Genomic DNA, 14629 nt, shown 5'->3' on the forward strand with positions numbered 1-14629 from the left:
GTGGATAAAACTTTAAACATATTTCATTTTTAATATGTAAAATCCAAATTTGGCTTTACCACAAATCAAGGTTTACAAAAAGCCTTGTAATTACTTACATTTTCAGTATCAGTGCATAGCAGTGAAAGAGAACCTGAATTAAGGACTTGTAATTGGAGACTTGCTGTTGTAAGGTCAAAAGACAGATTCTCAGTTTTTCCTTCTGCTGCCAATTTGCACTCCATCTCTGTAGTCTGGTAATTCAGTTTCTGCTGCCATTCTTTCTTATCAGACGGATTTTGTAGTTTATCTATTTCTTTTCTCTCAGAAAGCATAATATTTTTCATCTCCTGTATTTCCTCAGTTTTCATATTTTCTTGAATATGAAGTTGATTTTGGAGCACCTTGATGACCTTCTCATATATCTGACATAGCATTTCAAGTTCTTTGATTCTGTCCTCAGGATTAGATTTGCTAGGAGTACTACTTCTGAACTCTTTAACAGAGTCCAATATGTGACCGCTATGATCATTTTCAATCAAATCTTTAGCTGTATCTTCTGAAATTCCTTCTACAGAACTTTTCAGATGATTAATTTCCTCTGTCCATTTGCACACACCACCATTCCAAGAATTATCTTGTACCTTACTTACTTCTGAGAAGGTCACATCCAGTAAAGAGTCTGTAGACTTAGTTTCATCTAATTTAGACTGTGTCTTATTTTGGCTAGAAGACAGTGGCATTTTCAGAGAATCTATATGAAGACTGCTCATACTTGCTGACAATGCAGAATTTTCGGCCTTCAGTATTTTAATACAAGAGTGTAGATCCGTTATCTTTGATACCATACTACAATGTTGTTCATATAATTTTACATGCTCATTCTGGAAAGAGAATAACTTCTCTTTTATTTCTGCAAAGTGAATTTTTACTTCTTCACTGGACAATTTTAAGTCTTCATAGTCAGAACTGGATCCAGTACTGCGTTCTTTAAATCTGAATATTTCCTTATTGCCACTATCCATTCTCAAATCACTGTTATCACTTTGATTCATAAGTTCATCTTGAAAAGCAGCTTTCTCAGTTCTTAAATTTGTATTGATTATGTTCTCTTTCTCCTCTGCCACTTTATTAATATCTGTGCCATCGGTTTTTGAATCTTTACATGCAGAAGCAAATGCTATGTTATCATTCTGCAATCTCTCACAGATTTTCTCCAGTTCACTCAGTTTGTTTGTTATTACTTGCAAAGAGGATGACAAGACCAACTCATCCATTCCTCTTATGTCACAACTGTGAGAAACATCATCATCATTATCCTCCAACTGGCTATCTTCACTTAGTAATCTAAGCTGAGAATATGAAGCTTTCAATTCTTTAACAGACAGCAGTTCTTGCTGCAGTGTCTCTTTCTCTCTCGCGCTTTTCTCAAGTTCTGTTTCCATCTTTTTTAAAGCAGTCTTCAGTTGCATCACTTCTAACCTGTAGTTCTCCAGGGAGATCTCTCTGTCCTCCAAATCCATTTGAAGAAGCTCAAGATTAACTTGGTATTTATTCAACTCTATATCCTTTTCTTCCATGGTCTTCCTCAACTGGTCTGAACAGAGCCTCCTTTCACAACCAGAGTCACACACTAGAGGTTCACTTTTTGTTTCTAGTTCTTTCACCAATTGTTCCCTACCTTGGATACACACAATACTACGTTGCTCTTGAATTGCATTTTGTGTTGCCTTGACATTTGACATTTCCTGTTTTAAACAGTCAAGCTCAGAAGTGGGCACATGTTCAATGTCAGAAAAGCCTGACTGCAGTTGCTGAAGTTCTTGAATCAAATTTTTTTTTATTTCTTCTGAGGCTATTAGCTTATGTAATATATCTTTATTTTCATTAAGTACCAATTTCTCCTCTTGTTCTAATTCTGCTTTCTTTGCCTCAAATACAACGGTCTGTTCTCTCAGAATGCTCATCACATTTACATTTTCTTCTTCTACCAGTTTATACCGTGCTTGCAAAATCTTCAGCTCTCTTGAGATTTCTTCAGTTCTTGCTTCCATACATTGTTTTTCCTCCTCATGTTTTCTGGACATTTCAGAAATTATTTCTTCTTTTTCCTTTAAACTATTAGAAATATTTCTATTTGCTTCCAGTAGAGTTATTTGGTTTTGTTCTAAATCTCTGCTTAAATCCTTAAGGGTTGCATTTTCTTCAGTAAGTTCCTCAATTTCTTTGCTATATGAACAAATCACTGAAGACATGCCCTTCTTCTCTGAACCCCATGCCTCAGACATGAGCTTCAGCTGTCTTACTGAATCCTCAAGGAATTTATTATTGACCTTTAATTCCTGAAGCTCTGTTTGTTGGGTTTTCAGTCTCTCTCTCAGAGATTGCAGTTCCATGTCCTTTTCCTCAATAATAGTGACTGTTTTTCTAATAGATTTCTGATGTGCTGAAATATCTGCTTGAAAGTTACTAATGTGCTGGTTAGTTTCTGTTACAAAGCTTTCATGCCTCTGTTTTACATCACATAATCTTCCATCTGTTTCACTCTCAGTTTGCAGTAAGTCTTCATCCTGGTGCTGTTGATCTGAGTTCAGCTGCTTTTGAACCATTGGGGAAATCTCAAGAGAAGAGATCTGATCCTGTAAGACCATCAGATCCTTCATTGTTTCTATTCCTAGCAGTGCTCTTGCACATCCATGACCCTTGGCAACAGGCTTATTTGCTGCTAGTTGCTTATTATCTAGAACAGTTTCATCCTGACCACTTTGTAAATCACCTCTATCTTCTGTCATTTCAGAAGTATATTTTGCTTTCACAAGACAGCAGATTTTTTCATATTCACCAAGCAGTTCATGATAACATTGCTCCCTTTGCAATCCTTCACTTACTAGTAGTTGTATCTTTTCTTCTAGCTCACTAACTTGGTTGGTAAGCTGTAATATTTTACAGGACATATTTTCTATGTCTTTACAGTACTTTTTGTTGGAACATTCTGCTTCTTGTCGAAGTTCATCACAAACTTTTTTCTGTTCTTCTAATTCTGCACTTTTACATCCTAGCATGTCTCTGAGCTCTTTGATTTCTATGTTCTTCCTGTCTCTTTCAGTTTCCATTATTTTGAATTTCTCACTGTGTTCACGATTTTCAATTTGCTGGCTTTGGAGGGAACTCTCCAAGTCACTAATGTGAATCAGCATATCTTCCTTTTCCAACTTAAGTTTATTTATAACATGATCATTTTCATTTCTCCATTGAGAAAAAACATTTGTTTCTTTCTTTAATTCTTCACATTCTTTCTGCTTAAATCCAAGGAGCCTCTGCAAAGCTTCCAACTCTTCCTCCATTTTACTTATTTTACAGTTTTGTTCTTTAATATGATTTTCTTTCTCCTTGAGCAGATTATCAGTAGAATGTTGCTGCTTTTCCATGTCAGCTAAGGCTAGTTTCAGTTTCTCCAAGGAAAGGGAGTTCTCTTGCTTCATAAATTTCTCTTCCAGTAACTTCAGCTCTGCTTCCTGAGAAGTATTCTTATCTGCAACAGAGAACACTGTCAGAACTTTGCTAGACACTATTAGCCAATTTGATAGTCTTGTAACTGAAAAATGACCACTTACTTTTACTGTTTTTAATTATTCTAGTGCAGTGTATTAGTGTTATATAGTGTATATAGTGTTATAATGCCTCACTGGAAAAAAAAAAGATTATTCATATCTCTTCAGGCTATCTGACACTGTATATTCATAGACATTGTCCATTTCCAGTTCTACAGCCTGATACAAGTCTGCGCTACAGTCTAGTCAGTACATAACTTGTCAGGTTGCTATCTGTTGCCTCATTCTCACCATTATTTTTTTAAATACCTATAACATTCCAGATACATTCTCATGGATCCAGACCCATTGTCTTGGATCAGTCTCCTACTCCTTTTCTGATAAAAAATATATTTACAATCATTTTTCAGATTGCCATCATTGTTACACTGCTTTGATAAGAAATAGAGAATAGTAGAGAATAATGAAAAGGACACTACATTTCACTAGATAGCTGATAAAAGATGCAAATTGCCAGTCAGAAGCATCATTGCCTTTCAGGTGATAAATTCGGTGATTAATTTTCAGGAGAAAAGAATCAACTTCAAAAGCCTTCCTTTGAGATCTCACACGAAGTTTGAATCTGCACAGAAAGAAGTGGAAATCCATAGCCTTTCATCTGATTCTGCGGAACTAAAAAGTATATTTTGTATTTCTACTTAGTTCCTGTAAAAATTTGTTCTTGATTAGGACCAGCCACTGCAAGGAACACCCAAGTATCAGTGCTTACATAATGCTTTCCTCTTTTTTTTTTTTTTCCTTAAAGAATTCAAACACATAATAAGAAAATAGAAGTTTCCTGGTTTAAATATATTCTATGAAATTCATCTTGCTGCTAAGGTGACTGTGCTTCAGTTACTTTCAAAATTATATATCTTCAGAAATTGCATATGTTTAGACAAAAAATTCATTTTCACATTGGTAAAGGTTAAAAATATCATCATAATCATATCCCATGGTAGAAATCTTTTTTCTTAATTTACAATCAAACTTATAGTATTGCAGAAAACATGCATTGTTAAGAAAGTAACAAGGGACATGCAAATTTAAAACCATAACTCACTTTTCATCTCTTCTGCAAAATTCTGGCTCTGCTTTAGAGATTGCTTGACTGCTCCTAGTTCTTCTTCAAGCTGGTGGATTTCTCGCAGTTTTTTTTCATACTGTACATCAAGAAGATTCTTCTCCTTCTTCACTTCCTGAAACAATATCAAGAACAAACACATTTCATATACTTTTTTAAGAAGTTCAAAGAACTTTATTCATTTAAGTCAGAAGGAAACTATTCCACTAAGTCCTCTCCAGGCAGCTGGTCTTGGGTTCCAAATGCCTGAGAACATTTATTGAATGAGAGCTTAACTAGTTGACAGTCTCTCAGGGATGCTGCCAGTTGACATTGTTAGGTACCCATTGTTTACATACAACAAACAGCTCCACATAACTGCCCAAGCAGACAGGATAGAACATATCCTACAAAATCAGAGTTGATTAAGTAAGGCTGCTCTATCTGAAGAAACAAAGGAAACAAACCCCCTAAAATGGCATCAAAATCAGAAAGAAAATTGCAGATTAAATTTCACATATCTCACACAGAGACAACTTCTCATTAAACCAGAAAAAACATCACCATAGCAACAAAGCTCACATTTTATTTAGAAGTGCTTACAATTTCAGAGGGTTGTTTTGCCATTAGGAGTACTTTCTTCCAAATAAATTGAGTTTAAAAATATATACATAATTAATTGTACAATGCCATTGCATATGGGAAATGAAACAAAAGTTCTTGTAGGGAAATGAATCCTTTTTCTCCAAACTCCTGTACTGCTGGACAACAGATGGCATGGCACTGGCATGGCCCAATTGGAAACAGGTCGTCTATTATTCATCCATTTACTACTAGCAGATGGACAGCAATTCACAAAAGCCAAGCTCAAGAAACAGAAACGTCTGGATGAAAAATATTAAATGCTTGCTGGCATGGCAGGCTTGTTTTCGAAGCAACATAAATAAATCATCCTCAGAACATGATTAAAATTGTCACTGTCATAAACAGTTAACTTTCCTTCTACTCATAGCCTTCCCAACTCAGAGTTAAAAAAAAAAGTCACAAAATTTTCAAGGAACAAAGTTTTCTAGTTATCCCAACAATAATTTCTCAAGTTACAAGTGCCAAAACATCCCGCATTCCAAGTGCTGCATGAAAATACAAGTATAGAAACTAAACATGCCTGTTCATTAGAAAACCTGGAGTGATCTATTTACAGAAGAACAGATAAGTTTAAGAAATTAAAACAGCTGAGAAGTCCAATTATTTTGATTCAGTGCAAAACATTCCCAATTAACAGCATTCAGCAAAGCCCAAGAAGCCACAATTTATCAAAGCATATGATAACAACTTTCCATTTGCATTTTCCAAAGCTATAAGAAATGAAATCAATTTGGTTTTGATCCAGTTAATGACTCTATTTCTATGATGTTTTGCTCAATTTATCCATTCTGCAACCATGACTTGAAAAAAAAATCAAAGAACTAAACTGAGCTCCAGAAAATATACGCATAGTACTACTGTTCAGGAGAAAGTCTTCAGTGGGCAGACTGAGCAGTACAGGGACAGACTGACCAATTTTTTCCATTAACAGCCACGGGTTTGCTAGCACCATCAAAATGTAAGCTATATCATAAGATGCCATAACTGCTACATCACAGAGATACCATGATTGCAAAGCTTACCGGTCCTTAAACTGAACATATCTAGTCTGTCTCACAAGTGCATCTATTTTGCAATATTTTGAAATGTCAGTCCTACACAGTAAGGAGTGAATGCAGCAGTGGACCTGTATTAACCACCACAAAACAATGGTATTCTCCAATAAGAAGCTAGAACATAATTGCAATATTCTATACCTCTCTCTACAGTAAATCTAAAGACAATCTCAATCTCATCTTCTACTGCTATAAACAGAATCTACAGTCAACAAAACCTCCAGGACTTCAAAACAATTTGATGGTTTGGGTTTTTTTTTCTTATTACACTTATTTATGATTGAGGATGACAAGCCAGGTTTGCAACATACACCGTAATATCATATGCAAGTCAAGACAGAGAGAAAACTGCAGCATTACTGATCTTTTCAAGTATCACTACATCCCAAGATTCAGGTTCTTTATAAATGTATCATGAAATGTTCTAAAACAATATCACTATCACCAGCTGTTTAATTGTCTGGCCAAGACAAACAAATACAAAGAAAAGCACGATTGCAGCTACAGACCAATACAATGGATAAAAGATCAGTAGATAAAAAACCAGCACTGCCAAGAACTTGCAGTAAAGAAAGCATCTCCACAAATTAAGATGTTCTCTGTCAGCAGCATCCGAAGGAAAAAAAACACAAGTGTCCCTCTCAAGCCTCACTTTATAATTTCAAAACAGGAAAAGGCATGTAATATTTGCCTGTAATATTTGCTATACATGATTTCTCTTCTTTTCCTCATTCTTTTTTCAGTATGAAAGATTACACTGAGATTGTGCTGAAGCTTTCTAGAGGCTTTTCTGTTTTGTTATACACAGGAAGAACAAAAGTGTTCTTGATCAGCATTTCCACTAGAAGGCACTGGTTATGTTTTTTTACTAAATAAACATGTGCCAAGGAGGACTATCCAGCACTGAGGCCAAGTGACATGAGACAGTCCATATCTGTACCACTAAAATCTTGTATCTTCCAAAGCAGGTGGCTGTAACCAAACTGTTTGCTGGGAATGGCCCTTGGCTCATGTGAACTCTCAAACTGTGCCTGGGAATTGTACAAGAGTGCTAGTCAGCTGGGCCAAAGCCATGTGAAATAGTGTTCTAACAATTAACAGCTTAAATAGCCACATTCCAATAACTGGGAACATTTCCAGACATTGTAGTCTACCAGCATGATTGTACCTAAACCAAAGTTTCACAATATACTAAAGCTGTATCAGTGTTAGTGCTAGTGGGTAAAAAAAACACCTACAGTACTTCAAATTTGTTCATAGAATTTTTGGCAGAAATCATATCAGATTTTATATCTGCTCATGACAACAGGCATTGAGCCAACTGAGAATATTTAAACAAATCTTTGACATAGATTCCATAGGTTTCTTTCATAGATTCCATAGGCTTTCTTTCCTTTAACCAGAAGCAGAAAACAAAAATTCCATCACCTAGTGGTTCACCATAGTAGCACACCTGTAATAGTTTTTACTGTAGATTCTCTGCTACATAAGCAAAACAGTGGAACTGAAAAGACAAAGGCAGGTAAGACAGGAAAAGATTTCTGCCTCTATGAATATGAGGTTGCACGTTAAAAGATAAAGATCTTTCTGAATTTATCTTCATTTTGAGGGAAGTATTTAGAGTGGTGTAAACATCTGGGATTCTGTTTCCTTTTAGAAAAATGCAGTCATTTTAAGACAACATAGTGAGCATTTGTATATGATTTTAAAGTTCAGTAGTATGCACTAATGGTTGTAGAATGTACTTCTAAAATCAAACAAACACTTATGTATTTTTATTTCAGGACTAAAAGCAGGAATATCTTAAAACAAAAGCCCACATTCGGTAAAAGAAGTCTAACGTGAACATGAAGAGTGTTGAATGGAATTATAATATTGTATCCCAGTCCACCAGACAATTGCACAAGCTGAATTAGTGTACGTGAACTTAGTGAAGACCTAATTTTTGTGTTATTAAGGTAATTCATAAGAAGTGTCTAAAGATACTTTATAGACATTCCATCACAGATTGGTGATTTATAATAACAACTCTGTTACTCCTCTGCATTGCTTACCTCAGAAGTTCTCGTGAGATCCGTTTCCTTAGCTTGGGCTGCTAGCAAAGCCTGTTCTGCTCTGCACAGCTTCTGGGTAAGATCACTGGTATCACGTTCCAAACGTTGTTTCACTGCCATTACCTGTAAGAGTATTGAAAATTTACTTTTTCCTTTAAAACTCCCATGCATAAACTCTAAAATTCTATTACAAAGAAAAACAAAACTACATACTTTATTCCACCTTGGACCTAAGTCTGCTGCACTGTGGTTTAGAAAACAACTTCTTATTGCCTTTCTGCCCCTTTACCTCCAGAAAGGTGTCATATCTCTAAAATAAATACAGATTTTCTGAGACAAATGAGTACATTCAATTAGCAGATACATCACCACAATGTAGATGATATGACTGTAGGGTATAAATGAGACTGAAGGCATAACAGCCTTTTTGCTAAGCTATAGAAATCAGAAATTAAGCACCACAACTGCACTTCTCGCTCTATGGACAGTGTTTTAGAGAAACTGAACAGGCCTTCCCTCTTTCAAAATAGTCCTATAATGCTCCAGATTTCAAAGAAAGGAAATACGATTAGCAAGTCAAAACAAGAAAGCAAGAAAAATATGTAGTCATACTTATAATAATTCTGGTGTCATGGGATAATAAATCAGCTTTCTTGTAGAAAGAACTATAAAGTACCTATTTTTCAATATGAAACCAATTTCTTTAGTAGCATACACTCAAGAAAAATGTGTATTAAAAACCTACACTGAAAACATTTAACAATGTAATCGCTTCCAGAAATACTGTCTTAGTTCAGCCTCCCTGCTAATGGGTCTTCTCAACACAACTTTCAGACTCATGACTTTTTTTTTTCTTACTAGTTCAGCTAGCTCTGCTGCTTTATAGCTGCAACCAGAAGCGTTCTGACCCTTAAATACATACCGTTTTTAGTCTTCCTTTCTTCTAGGCTTCTGCTACATTATAACTTCCTTAAAAGTTCCTTCCATCTTAATAACTTCCTTCCATCATAACTAATATGACCTAATGGCTACCTGCTGCCAAAACTGGGGAAGATCTCCCTAACATTCAAAGTGTCCCTCACACAAGCCTTGACAATAATCTGGATTTTATGAAGAGTCTGTTCAGTCAAATTGATGGAAAACTCTTATGCACATATACACATGTACTTTCTGTTTTCTTTTTTAGATCTACTATCAGTTCTCTGCAGGTTCAAATGTGTGTAGGTACTGCTATAAAGGAAGTAACAAGAGTGCATGACCAAGAGTATATGAAATACTTCCTTGGAAGCTGTAGTTCCAAGAGTCAGCTGACTACCTGTAGATCAGCTTAGTTCTACCATCAGGTTGCACCTCTGCAGGTTTCCTGTACAAGGTGTTCCTTGTGAACAGCTATAGTTACTCTCGTCTCATTCAACAGACTTATTTTAGTGGCACTGCTCTCCTTCCCTGTGAAAAGTGGACTAACCTCAAACCTTTTGAATTCTGTAATTCACATTTAAATACGTAGCACTGCAGTGAGAAATGGTAAATACAAAGCAGCTAATACAAACTGCACAAAATATTAATGTAAATCCCCACATTAATTATTATTATTTACTTTGTTCAGTATTGTCAAGACCACTAAATTCTAGCAGTAGTAGAAGTATTTAATACAAAAACCTACTTTGTCAAATTCTGCCTGCAGAGCATTGAAGTCATTTTTGGCTTGCTGTAGCTCCTGATTCAGTTTGTTTCTTACATCATTGTTCTGCTGATCCAGCTTTTGCAAGGAACGTTGCTGACAAGAAAGTTCCTAGAAGACAGTGATAGAGTAGAGAAGAAATAAGTACATAAAACAGCAGCAAGTCTCTATTTTTGTTACTGGAGCTATAACAAAAAGATACTGATTTGCAGATACTGCCAGCTCAGAAACACTCCTCTTACACAATAAATAATTCAAATACAACTTTGTTTTGTGCTGCAAATGGACAAGCATGGTTCTAATTCAGTTTGTGTGATCTACTGAAAAACTCCATTATAGCAACAGTCATATCATGAAAAGGGGAGAAAAAAATACCTAGATCTAGTGAAAGTAAGTATTAAAATTTGTTATCTTACAGATGTGTTTCAAATAAGACCCACTTTATGCTACAAGTGGACAAAATCAACTCTTCTTTACCATTACTTATATATCACACTGTAGATATGATATTTTTCCCCCCAGGGAAATTCATACTTATTTATAAAATAATAACCAGCATGGCACTAATCAACAAGAGACTAACAAAGGCAGTCTTTTGTGAAAATGGCACAAAACAGACTTTGTGAAACCTGTAGAAGAACAATACATTTCATGTGGTTCTTACAACACAACAAGTAGGTATCAATTAAGAAAAACAATCACGATTGCAATTTTCATTTGGTCTCTTCTTATGTCTTTGGATATTACAGTTGTAATTCTATATAAATTGCAGCATCAATCTTTGCTAAGCTTTGCTAAAAATACGCATTGGTTACACTTCTGTGTAGAACCTGATGTAGATAAACCTGTAATTATATTCCCACACAAGAAGGTGACAGAAGCACTGTGTAATTTGGAAGGAAAAGATGTGACAACAGCTCGATGTCACTTTAGTAACTAGCTTTAGCTAACACCGAATAGAGTACATATTAGATCTAAAGAGCTCTTCTGCAAACCTCTGGCCAGAAGCACTTCTTGAGTGCATGCAAGGAAGCCCTTTGGGCCCTAGTGAACTCATTAATGAAGAGATTAATTCAATGTCTTTACATCCCATAGCAATACAATAATTATTTCTAAAGCTGAGGGACTGAAAAGACCTTGGCTTTTAAACCATAAGAGTACAAGAGAGAAACTGCAAAAAATCTTTTTTTTTTTTGACAAATACTCAAAACAACAAAAAATAGTTCCTTTACTTTTGGATATCCAAAAGTTAGCTACATACCTCTAAGCTTACAGGGGAGACTCTCTTCCATTCTCAGCAAAAATTCAGATAAACTGTGAAGACAAACATCTAAAGCGGCAGGAATAACCTGCCTTCTGGAGGTGCCTCTGATAACACAAGGTAAAGCAGAGGCCTAAATAATTAGCTTAGATGGACATCTAAATTTCAAATGCCAGAAGTAAGGGAAGATACAAGTTCCACCTTTTCAGTTTGGAAATTGGATGTAAGCTTTCAAATGAAAATTGACAGAAAACATTTGAAATTACATACCGATGCAAGTGCAACTCTGAAACCAGGTTAGGTTACCAGCTAAGAAAAAAGGCTTTAGAAGCCCCAGGCATTTGCCATTATGGAAATTAAACACATATTGGAAACTCACCTTGTAGAAACCGAAATGAATAAGAAACCTACAAGCAAGCTTTTATAGGACAGAATTTAGTAGGACCAGGATTTAGCTTTCACAGAATGAAAAAATCCCAACCAAGTAAAATATACAGATGAGAATTTCCAATATTCAACAATTATTCAAAGATCTTATGACCTCTTCTAGACAAGGTTCTGTTTATCTTTGAGATCTCGGTTAGATTTTGTGAAACTGTTTTTTCATTAGCAATATTGTTCATGAGCCACTCCAGCAGAACTGCTGCCAGTGATTTAGTCTTCTTAAGGATACCTCTGAGAAAAACTTTAAGGACAAGCATTTGACACAACAGCAGTTGTTCCTCAGGACAGCCTCCTTCTCAGTACCTAAAAAAAACTTAAAATACCTATCCAAAGTATCATCATCACTACAAAATCTTTTGAATTTTCCAGCACTGATTAAGTTTGGATCTCATCCGAATCAGCGTTCAACTAAACAAACACATAAACAAACTTCACTAATTTTCCTGGGATACTGCTAGACTTTTCCTCTCTGCACTAGCTGACAAAAAGAAAAAGCTAAGGACAGATAAGTAAATCTCATATTTTACCATCTTCTGAGCACAAACCAAGATTAGAAGAGAGAAACAATCCTCAAGAAATTTGCTTGTCATATGTGAGACACAGGAAAAGTTAACTAAGATTCTACACAAACGAATAACTGGATTATTACATTTGAAGTCACATATATAGCAGGTTTGTGGTCAGTGTAACATAGATTCTTGCATATTTGCATTTCAACCATACCTCTCAAACAAAATAATACCTAATAAAAATAAATAATTTTGCATCTCTCTGGTAGCCCTTCCTCTCTGCAGTTCTCAATTTTTCCAATTACCTTTGAATCTTTTACCTATTAAGTGTGATTGCAGTTAACTGGAAAGTAGTTACAAAAAACAAACAAAAAACAAACAAAAAAGCCATGTGATTTCATCTCCTCAGCAAGTCAAAATTTAGAAAAGTTCTTCTTGTCTTACCTCTTGGTATTCCTTTTCCTTTGCTTTTAATTTCTGTTCCAAGGACTGATGAGCACTCTCAGCATTTTGTCTTTGACAATTCAGTTCTTCTGACAATCTTTTCATCTTTTGCTCCATTGCTTGGACCTAAAATAATCAAGCCCAAGCATTAAAAGTACAAGTGAAGTTTTATTTTAGTTCATTTCCATTCAAATAAAAAGACTAATTTCACTTACTACAATTGTTCTAGCATCCAAATAAACTACAGTGGAACTCTGCATGGTATCAGAAATTCTTAGTAATCCAAGGTACTAAAAAATGATAATATATATATCAGTGGAAAAATAGAAAGAGATAAAATCACCTTCAGAAAAAACACATCTTTGATGACATGAAGTTTGAGGACAAAGAGAGTAATTTATTAAAGATCATTCTATTTATAGCAGTTTTTTGCCCCGGAACTATCTACAGTTTCCTTGACAGCCTACAGAAACATGCTGTATCTGACATTAAATCATAGATTCAAATAATTATGACTTCTGCCCTATTTTCCTATTTGTCAACTGCTGCGAAAAGAGACTGCAGGTAGGTACTGCAACTCAAATAATCAGTAAGAAGAAAACTTCACACTGGTTAACTTCTACAGTTTGAAATTAAAGATTTTAAGTAGTATTCTTTATTTTGCATTATTATGTGCAAAACTCTGAATGATTTTGCTTGTATGTATTTTATATTTAAATAAACTCAAAATTATTGATTAAATAAATTCACCAAGTTGTATTACGCAGTTATTTTTTTTTAAAAAAAAGCTTCACTTTGTATGCCTATGAATGAAAATTGCTTAGGATTAGGTCATGAAATCACATTTTAAGATTATATACTCTCTCAACGTCATCTTACATGACATTTTAACCCATATTTTAGTTCACACAAGTCGTTTAAAAATGCAAAGACTATGCCATCACAACACACTGTAGTTCAGGCAGCACATACTGATTTTCAGCCAAAGTTGTATGACAGATTCTTCACGGTTAAAACTTGCCACCAGATGTCATTGTTGCTCTATGCAATTTAATCTAAAAATATTTTTCAGAACTCCAGCCAAACTTGCCTGAAGGCTACAAGTAAAGAATGGAAAGTATTTCTTCAAGTAGAGTATGAACCTTTCAGAAAATGGACATCAGCTTATGAACAGTCAGTTATATATGCTTATGAGTACTTATAGGCAATACGTAAACTAGCATTTTCTTGTCAAAACTGGATCCTCAGGAAACGCTCAAGAAAGTTGTCAGGGTATCCTGATTCTTACCAAAACAGCTGAAAGCTGACACACGTTAATACTGGGATTGAACTTTAAGGACACTCAGAAGATGTGTGATGCAATATCTCACCTGTGCAGTAGCCTGATCAAACTGTGTCTTCATCTGAGTCAGTTTATCTCTGGTTTTGTTCAAGATCTTATTCTTCTCCATCAATTCCAGCTTTGTTCCATCCAGCTGAAGTTCAACCTCTTGATGCTTATTCATATGAGATTTCTTCTCTTTTTCTAGAGCTTGCAGTTGTTGTTCTAGGTCTTTGACATTGGAATTTAGCTCTGAATTTTAAAAACAGACAAGATTAAGGATACTTCCTCTATGACAGGAGTCTATAAATTCTGAAATACTGAGAATGTCTGATAACAATCTAATGCCTGACAAAAACAGACACTGCAAAATGTTCAGCAAGCAGAACATAGGAATAGGATAGTTGACTAAATTGACAAGTTCCACTCTGTAACATAGGAGAGCAAAGAAAAAGTCAGGCCAAAATGCTGCAAAGGCAAAAGATTATTTGTTCTCTTGCTATTGGTTTTTCCTTCTTTGTTTTTAAAAATACAGAAACATATCTCTGGATAAATACTTTCAGTTCAGTTCTGTTTATTTTTA

The 14629-nt window shown here is 35.1% G+C and overlaps 1 protein-coding gene across 11 annotated transcripts in view; it reads right to left on the reverse strand.

The window, feature by feature from the left end:
• The window catches only part of CENPF (centromere protein F), a 65390-nt gene that overhangs the window by 42551 nt on the left and 8210 nt on the right, over window positions 1–14629 (reverse strand). For all 11 annotated transcript variants that reach the window (XM_090135043.1, XM_090135042.1, XM_090135046.1 and 8 more), the window contains 6 exons: window positions 14096–14298; window positions 12726–12851; window positions 10050–10178; window positions 8387–8509; window positions 4633–4768; window positions 99–3511 (listed from right to left, as the gene is read on the reverse strand). In XM_090135043.1, the coding sequence (XP_089991169.1) occupies window positions 99–3511; window positions 4633–4768; window positions 8387–8509; window positions 10050–10178; window positions 12726–12851; window positions 14096–14298 (4130 nt within the window). The remainder of the gene's footprint in view (window positions 1–98; window positions 3512–4632; window positions 4769–8386; window positions 8510–10049; window positions 10179–12725; window positions 12852–14095; window positions 14299–14629) is intronic.

The sequence above is a fragment of the Phasianus colchicus genome, chromosome 2 (assembly GCF_987193195.1).
Source record: "Phasianus colchicus chromosome 2, bPhaCol1.hap1.1, whole genome shotgun sequence".
Taxonomy (NCBI): domain Eukaryota; kingdom Metazoa; phylum Chordata; class Aves; order Galliformes; family Phasianidae; genus Phasianus; species Phasianus colchicus.